At 35.2% G+C, this 9,330-nt stretch overlaps 2 protein-coding genes across 2 annotated transcripts; one reads left to right on the forward strand and one right to left on the reverse strand.

The window, feature by feature from the left end:
• The first annotated feature begins 43 nt into the window (after window positions 1–43).
• Window positions 44–4,318, forward strand: LOC105332861 (uncharacterized). Its single transcript, XM_011435585.4, has 6 exons — window positions 44–392; window positions 774–909; window positions 1,051–2,811; window positions 3,077–3,157; window positions 3,507–3,623; window positions 4,095–4,318. The coding sequence occupies exons 1-6, from the start codon at window positions 69–71 to the stop codon at window positions 4,172–4,174; spliced, it is 2,499 nt and encodes an 832-aa protein (XP_011433887.3). The 5' UTR covers window positions 44–68; the 3' UTR covers window positions 4,175–4,318.
• Window positions 4,319–5,313: 995 nt separating this feature from the next.
• Window positions 5,314–9,255, reverse strand: LOC105332860 (protein-L-histidine N-pros-methyltransferase). The gene is made up of 6 exons (XM_011435584.3): window positions 9,003–9,255; window positions 8,160–8,350; window positions 7,739–7,839; window positions 7,307–7,415; window positions 6,092–6,276; window positions 5,314–5,588 (listed from the first exon to the last, which is right to left on the reverse strand). Exons 1-6 carry the CDS (start codon window positions 9,195–9,197, stop codon window positions 5,380–5,382), a joined length of 990 nt encoding a protein of 329 aa, XP_011433886.2. The 5' UTR covers window positions 9,198–9,255; the 3' UTR covers window positions 5,314–5,379.
• Between the last annotated feature and the right edge of the window lie 75 nt (window positions 9,256–9,330).

A 9,330-nucleotide genomic window follows, 5' to 3' on the forward strand; every position in this document is an offset into this window, starting at 1 on the left:
GGCAGAAGTCGCGCGCGCGAAAATGTTCAAATTGTCATTCTAGGTCATTGCGATGCTTGTCATCGAAAATGGACGACTCTGGTAGCGACGGCTGCATGACCCAAAGACAATATGACATAATCGTTCTGTTTTTGTCTCAAGGATATTTTCCGACCAAGGGAGAATTGATGGAAGCGCATTTTGCAAATGGAGAGGATACAATACGCCCGAGACCTTTCCGGAAATTCAAGTCATGGACCCAGAGGTTGCTCTATCGCGAGTCTGAAAATGCTCTCATTCATTTGCCCACGGGAAAAATTGTGGTGCCAAAAGAAAGATTTGTATATATCATCGTAGCAAATCATTGTAACGAAACTGGTGGCCATTTAACTGCATATGCTACAATGAGAAAGGTTTGAGTTAAATTCTTTAGATTTGTGTATACAGTGTTCATTTGTCTCGGTTTGGATGCAGTTGCGCTTTTATCAGGGTTTATTGCTAACAGTTTTGGGATTAATCTCGTCCAGCCTTAATTATCATTCACAAATGACAATACAAAACAAATATTGTGTTAATTTGTATTGTGTATTTCATTGGTTTAATTAAATCTTTACATCATGTGAAAGTTCAAAAAGTGCTTTACTAGCTGTATCAAGTTTTTTTTTTTGAATTAAGAACTTAATTTACTTTTATTCATGCACTGTTTGTTAAGAAACTTGTCAGTGTTCATTCATTTGATTTTTTTTTTTTTTTTTTTTTAAATCGTTTTTATGTAACATGAAATATTTTTGTAGATTCAAATGAAGTACACATTTGGACGTAGAAATTTTGGAATGAATGAAGAGCTGGTCAAACATGTCGTCAGAAACTGTCCCTTTTGTCAAAATATCAGACCAGTCTCAACTTCTGCCAAGCAAGATAGCAGAATGGGTAAAATAATCATCAACTTTACCATTGAGTATTCAAAGACGTGAAATCTGAATGATTAATATTATAAAAGTCAGTTTAGTTTCTAAATAATTTACAGTTATGCAATATTAAAAGTATACATGTTTTTTTTTTTATAATTAGAAATTGATAATAGTGGAATGCAGTCTGAAGCTTTTGATCGCAAAAGAAATTATCAAGAGCAGACTCAGGAAAAAAATATTAAAAAATGTGAGGCTACCGACAGCACATGTGATGCAGCAACCAATGCACAATCTGAGATAGGCATAAAAAGAATGAAAACTGAGAGCCAGAGAGAGCAAGAAGATGAGTCGATGGAATGGAAACCAACTGAAACGGACAGGAATAAGGCTGATGTAAAGCAAAGTCATCCCATCATTCACAACACTTTGCTGTCTCAGCTGAAAATGGCCGCTGGGTCAAACCAGAGCACCAGTTCAAGCCACAATAATCCTGTTCCGGTGCCAGTGTTGGGTCCCTTCAGCATGTCTTTGTTGCCATCAATAAGCAGTTTGAACTTTGCAACTTCACTAGCTTTGGCTAAGACTTGTAACAGCATATCTGAACATATTGTAAAGTCCTCATGCCCAAGTCTGTCCAACAAAGAACCTCAGGTCACCGCCGCAAAGGCCCAAGAATTTAACTCAAATCTAGGGTCCATTTTAACACAGAGACCCTCAGCACTTGGCTATTATGTAAAAGTTCCAAACTCGGCTTCACCTGCAGGTTTCTCCTTATCATATGTGTCCACTCCATCATTAAGTCTTGGTCAATCAACAGTATGCTCATCCTCCACAGCTTCGTCTGCATTGAGTACAATAACACTACCTTCTTGTGGAGGATCTTTGGAAGGAACATTATCAAATAAGCCAATAGTTGCAAAGAAAATTGAACAGGGTCAGTCTTCCCAAACCAACGTGGCTATTCCAAACCTGGCTTTGTCCACACAGCAGTCTAAAATCCCTCCTGATCGGATGCAAATACATGGAAAGATAATTATTCCAAGTGTGATGAAATCATCCAAACCAAAAGTCTTGCCACCAATCAAACCTAAGGAGAATACAGAACTGGCTAAAGCTCTTCTAACACCTTCAGAGAATGATGCTGGGACTAGCAGTATTTTGTCCACTCCTAAAAAGATACTGAAAGGTGCTTCTACAAACTCATCATCGAAAGTTTCAAAGAAACTTAAAACAAAGCTGGATAAACTTGATAAGAAGATCAAACGAGCTGGAAAGCGGAGTAAAATTGAGTCTCCTAGTACCAAACTGAAAAGTTTGTCTCCTAGTACCAAACTGAAAAGTTCATCTCCTAGTACCAAACTGAAAAGTTCGGAGGAGGATGCTGACAGAAAGGATGTGAATCAAAATGTGGAAAAAGCTGCTAGTAGTTCAGTAAACCCTATTGATGAAACTCTGAAGAAGAAAAAGATCATTGTTATCAATCCAGAAAGGATGAAGAAATTACTTGAGAAGAGTTTAAAAGGTCTGAATATGAATATGAATTTTAATTTCAAGGGGAAATGTAATGTCACTTTCCACAACGAATCCAGTGGTGCTAAGACTTCTTTCATTGTTGATGATAGCCTCAGCAAAAGTGGTGCAAACACATCACATCCACTAAATGTCCAGCAATCAAGTGCCAGAGCTTTAAAACCAGAAAATTTTCTAGAAAGGTTGAAGCAGAGGTTGTCATGCAATTCAAAGGAATTGGCAGAAAAAATATGCATGAAGTCTTGTGAAAAACTTGAAGTCGGTGGTGAGGATAAGTCAGAATTGAATGATGCTGAACAGGTGACGAAGCAATGTCTTGATGAACTAAATAATGCAGACCTAGTTCAGAAAGTCAACAGCACTTCAGGTTTTCCAACACCAAGGTTATCAGGTAAATGCCAGATTTAAGCCAATTTTCATTTGCAGATACCTTGGTTTGCTATTTAACACTGGTTTGCTGCAGCTTATTTATATAGAATAGCTTTAACTTATGCAAGTTATATAAAGACTGGCTTACATTGAAAAATATTCCCAACAGAAAAGTTCTTACAAATTTGCAAATTATTTTTGCACACAAATAGAAGTTGGTTTATAGTTCATGTATGAAGTTATTACCCGGTAATAAAATGACTATACATTTTCTCTCTCATTTGTAGACAAGCCCAGTGATCCTGTACAGCCTGTGTTACCTGAACCTGGACCCATTCCTTGTCCTTCCATGTGGACATTTGCTGCAGGTAAAATATGACAGTTATCTTCTATTTAATTATTTGTTTTAAAAATAGTTACCAGGCCATAAATAAACTTTTTATAAGCAGTTAATTTAGCCACTGCAGAGTCAAAATTCGGTCTGGTCCGTCATTTCTCCCGACCCATTGCACCATACTATTTTAATTATAACATGGTGTTGAAGGTATGCCGGATACTGGAAATTTGATTCAAGGAGAAAGAGAGAAAAAAGGGGAGGGGGTTGAATGACAATTTTTTTTAATTGTAATATCAACCAGTGATAAAAATGTTTGGTACATCTAAAAAAGTTTTCCTATGAATTTTCCATGTATTAAGTTTTTCTATGAATTTTTCCAGATATGGCAGTTGAGAGGAATTGTTATGGCAGATTACTGATTGCTATTCAAGACATGAGGAAGGATGTTATGAAGTCTATTCTGTCAGACCACATTGCAATTGAGAGGCTGAGGAAAAGTAGGAGTTAAACATATTTTAACTTGTTCAATTCTACTTCTTGTTCTCATGAATAATTCATGGGCTATTCTTATTGGTTTCTGTAAACTTTTGTGACGGAAATGGGCTGCATTTAAAATGATTTTAAATTTTACACCTCCAAGATATAGTTTCATTAACTACTTAATATGATGTATATAAAATATAATCTCTTTTCTGTCACTGTGCATTTTATAAGAGCTAAACATCATATTTAGTTTGTAACCTGAACTACAGATTTAATCAGTACAAGGTCATTTATTGAGGTCAAGGATGTTTTTTTTTTGTTCACCCTAACTGAGATTAAACTGAACTGGATCTTGGACCTTTTGCTTTGCTTTAGATCAGCAAAGAACACTGTTTGGTTCCTAGTTTTAAAATGTCACAGAGCATAACTTAAATCTTTGTTGGCTTGATAGCTATCTATCATACCTTCCCCTTTTTTTATTTCAGAAATAAGTTATGCAGAAACCCTTGTCAACAAGCATAAGTCATTTATCTCAAATCATCACAAGGACTTGGACTTAAATTGACTGAACCAAAAATCTCTCTGCTGTCAAAGAAAACAGCAGCTGCATGATAAATAACATTAATGCATGCTTTGTAATGGAAATGTTATTTAGTTTCATTTTATTTCTTTTGTGGTTTCATTTCCGTTAATACACATACAGATATACTGTTTGATTTTTGTTTTTAACAATTTTTTGTTCGTTTTTTTTTCTTTTAGTAGTGCTGTATCTTAGATAAAAGGAAATCTTTGTTACATGTTCTACAATTTTTATTGAAGTAAAATACAAAATATAAGATGCAGTCGTGAATTGGTTTCTTTTTTAAACGAATAGACAGAGTCATCCTATAATACACTCTGCATACGTACAGTTAAAAGATGAGTGTACTTTTCAATGCATATTTATTAATGTACAGTACATTTGTAAAGGTTGTAGATAAAAAAAAAACCCGTAAAATTGGTGATTAAAATGCAATTACCTATCATATAAATCATAAAATTACTATCCAAATTAAGATTATCATAGTTTAATATAAAGAAATGAGTGGTGTAATATTTTAAGATGAACATTTTTTGCTCTGCTTCGTTTATCATAACTACTTACACAAAAATATAACTTTCACACAAATTACACATTTAAGTTTTCATTTAAACAATATTGTGTTCCCATTATTTATTTTCAGCATGAAAAATATATAATGCATTGAAAAACTCCACTTTAAATTGGTCAAGTGATGCTATTTCAGACTATCCATGATAATTGAGACAATTAGGAGATTCGGGACAAAGCAAGGATGAATACATTTACTAATCAGATAAAATTATTGTTTATTGTATTCCCAGTCTGACAGCAGAAAGTTTGGTTTTAATATTCACAACAAGCATATTTGCTTTCAAATTCATATAAAAATTTTATCATAGATACCCAATATATATACCTTTGAAATAAAATATAAATGTAAATATATCCCTGCTAAATCTAAGCAGAAAGGCCCGACATGCAATGTTAAATAAGTTATCTATATGTATATCCCACATATTTCTGTAACATAATGGGTAAGTAATATACCAGTACTGCCAAAGCACCAGGATTTTCAAGCATTCAAGCCAATCGGGAAGACATAGATAAATTGCTCATAGCTTGAATGTTTGGTTTTTAAAAAAAAATGTATTATTGGAAGGCAGTTTTGTTTAGAAATTGATCTGTGTTGGCACATCTGTGACGCTCCGTCAAGACTTCGGTTTTAGTACAAACACTGCATCATCCAGCAAATAAAACGACTGATGGAGGTCACCTTCACACAAATAAGGCAGCCTGCTAAATTTTTCTACATCAAATCCAGCTGGTTCAAACACTTTCTTTATAAAGAACTGTACTTGTTCTTCAAAGTTCTGTCCCTGAATCAACAGTTTTTCTTCAGGCGAGTGATCTTTAGAATCTGAAATGGCAAAAAAAAACCTGTCTTACTCTAATTTTTCATGAGAAAATTCAAAATGAAATAGAATTTCAGAATTTTTTTTTCCATGAAAAAAATGGTTTAGAATGTTTGTAAAAAAAATAATTAATAATTTTTTTCTGAAGTGATAATTGTGTAATAATCTTTGCAATCCAGTTATGGTTTTCAAACAATTCTACTGGAAAGCAGAAAGATTGGAAGAAACTAGCTACTAGCATGTAGAAAGACCTTGGGCTTTTGGTAGGATGTAGCAAAGCAATCTTGCATCAATACAAGTTAAAAATGACTCTGGATGAAAGTGATATGCACTGATTGCGTAGTCTTATCTCACTTAGCTCATATTGATTTCAATGTCATGAGCCATGGCTGAGTGGCCAACAATGAAAAAGACAGGCCTATGTCACACTGCTGTTTGACACAACTACCCAAAGTTCAAGCTCTTGATAAAATTGTTCTATATTAATGATAAAGTAATGTGCTTTAACCTTGTTCAACATAAGGTTTGAAAGGCAGAACCACTGCAACGATGGCTTTTCCAACACCAGGGGTCAGCACCTTCCTAATTGAATGCAGGATGCTCATTGGTTTGTTGCATCGATCCAGAAGGTTCAAACAACCAATCAAATCAAAGGTAACGGTTCCATTGTCCCATTCATCCAAACCAAGGATTCTGAAAGGTACATGATCCGAAATGATTTATTTCAAAGAAAGTAATAGAAATTGAGTTCAAGTATACGTAAATAACTAAATGTCGTGAAGATGAATATGTACTGATGTAACAGATAAACCATAGAACTACAAGATATACCCTCAATTGCTGCAAAACTTTAATGAAAATTCCGGTACAGTAGTTGTGATTAGCTCTTGATTCATGCTGTTGTACTTTATTGAACTTTATGTAGAAGTTCAAACTTTATGTATATGTATGAGTGTTATTGTACAGTAGTATGTATGTTAATTGTTTATATCAAGTTTGATTTGTCTTAAAGATCGTGTTAATGAATCTAGTTAAGGAAATTATTGAACTAAGGAGTAACAAGTGCAAGTTCCATCCACTACAGTGAACTATTTGATCTTGTTTTTCACAACTTTGGTATTTGTTGAACTTTATGTAGAAGTTCAAACTTCATGTATTTGTATGAGTGTTATTGTACAGTAGTATGTATGTTAATTGTTAAGATCAAGTTTGATTTGTCTATAAGATCGTGTTAATGAATGTTAATGAAACTATTGGACTCAGGAGTAACAAGTGCACGTTCCACCCACATCAGTGAACTATTTGATCTTGTTTTTTCTCAACTTTGGTTGTCTTTAAAATAATATAATTGTAGTTTTTCTCTTGCAATTTTGTTCCTTATTATTAAGTAAAATTAAATCCTTCTATGTGCCATGAAGGTGCATAAGGCCAGTGCTTATCCCCAGTTTCCGTAGCGCTAAGCAGATGAGAGAGTCATCGCCTCCCCCTTGATAGGACACCAGTCCATCGCAGGTTACCCCCAGTGTAAGCCGGTACCCAATTTCAGCTGGATGGACCGAGACAATGTAAATAAAATGCATTGTCTAAGTGCACAACAAACAAAATCAAGTGACCACAGCAGGGTTTCTTGTAATGGTAGTTTTTCTCTTGCAGTCATGTTTTTCCACAGCTTGACTGTCTTTTTAAAAATACAATGTAACAGTAATAGTAATCAAAACTATACTTGTAATTTTTCTCTTGCAGTCTCCAAACCATGGTTGAGGATACTTCCGTGGCATACACCTGGCTGTAGTACCTGGCCATTTTGTCAGTCACCTCACCATCACCTGCACCTGTGAACAATATAAACAATACCGGTATCCTAAATACATGTATCTGGTATTTTTGAAAATCAGAAACCAGGTTTGTATAAATAATGAATTAAGCTCTCTCTCTCTCTCTCTCTCTCTCTCTCTCTCTCTAGTTCAAGAACCTTTGGAATAGTACATGTACCAGTCTATACCCTCTCTCTCTCTCTCTCTCTCTCTCTCTCTCTCTCTCTCTCTCTCTCTCTCATTAGAGTTCAAGAACCTTTGGAATAGTACATGTACCAGTCTATACCCTCTCTCTCTCTCTCTCTCTCTCTCTCTCTCTCTCTCTCTCTCTCTGCCTGTACCTAGGTCTAGTAAATTTTGTCCCCTCCACCCATCCTCAATCTGAAGAAGTTGCTTTAGCTGCTCCTGGGAAAAGACAAACATTGATCCTCTTCTCAGAAGTCTGCAATATTAAGCCAGTTCTGTGTTATCCATATTATAGTGACAAAAATGAACAAGTACAAGTAATGCTCTTAATATGAAGTTCCGCTGAAAAAGCAGGATTTCAAAACTTTATGGATTGCAAATTTTTAAAATAAACTGACTACATTTACATGAGCAGCAATAAATTTTAGGTGCCAAAGAATCAAATCATTGCTGTCAGGCAGCCTCAACAGTTTGTCATTTTATCAAAACATGTTTTTGTTTTGATAATTGATATTTGCCATACTCAGTAAAAATACCCCTCGATTAAGAGCGAGTTTAGTGTGACCATATGCTTACCCGTTAATTGAAGTGCTGGTCATAAACCATCCAAGGACGGACTTGGCCACTGAATAATAAAGCTGTGTAAATAGCCAGTCTGCCTTCTCGTAGCAATTGGACAGGAATTGCTGGGTCTCTTCATCTTGATGGAACTGAATGAAGCGCTCACATACATCATCAGTCACTTTAGCCCTGTCAAAGCTGTACCACTGCAGGGACAAAGCCATTAAATACACAACGCAAATCAATTTTAACTGCAGTCTGATCAAATACCACATGAAGATTAGTTTGGCTCTTAAAATCATTGGTCACATTAAGTTCTGTTTACACTAGCTCTATCAGCACAAGGCCAATCCATTTAGTAACAGTAAACTGCCAATTAATGATAACCTAAGCTATAGTCTGATCAAATACTTGGTTTGTTATAAAAAAAAAAAAAAAGCACTACAGCAGCTCTGTTTTTGTGTGAAATATTGTTGATTAGATCAAAAAATACATCCTATTTTGAAATTTAAGACATGATGTTTTGTTTTTGCTGAGATATTGGTTGAGGTGTGACTAAAGGAAACATATTTGGTATACCAGTTGGGCAGTTAGGGTTAGGGTGGATTGAAATAACAATTGGCCATCTTATAAGAGGATAGGAAATTAGAAAGTTAGAGTATATTGAAATAATCAGAGACTCCTTATATGACCATGTTAGACAGTCATAAATGATGAGTTATTTGAGTAGAAATCGTGAATTAAAGTGCTACTGGAATACGTGTTAACGTTCGAATTTTGTGTGTTGTCCGTTATTGCTCTATATACATTTGTTCCTTGTCTTATTTTATAAATAAACATGCCACAAACAATGCCTACATATTGATGGTCGTCATTCCGTTGTCTCTCGTCCTCTTTCATTCGAAGATAGACAGCTCTCACTAGAGGACTTCTGACATGGCCGACTTCGTTCATTCTCACTGTCCAAGCATTGCTGTACGCGAGTCTTACATGCCAATATAAGATAAAAAGTAAGCTGTAAAACATACAGGTTTCATTGCTTGTGCCACGCATACGTTGATGCTCGAGTCGTGTGAAAAAAAAGACTACTTTCAGTTTTCTAAGGAGTAACGCCCCTTTCTACTTTCATTTTATTTCACTTTTGGCGGGAAGAGTGCATATTGTGGTGGATCAAAGAATGTAGTCA

The sequence above is a fragment of the Magallana gigas genome, chromosome 3, assembly GCF_963853765.1.
Source record: "Magallana gigas chromosome 3, xbMagGiga1.1, whole genome shotgun sequence".
Classification (NCBI taxonomy): Eukaryota; Metazoa; Mollusca; class Bivalvia; order Ostreida; family Ostreidae; genus Magallana; species Magallana gigas.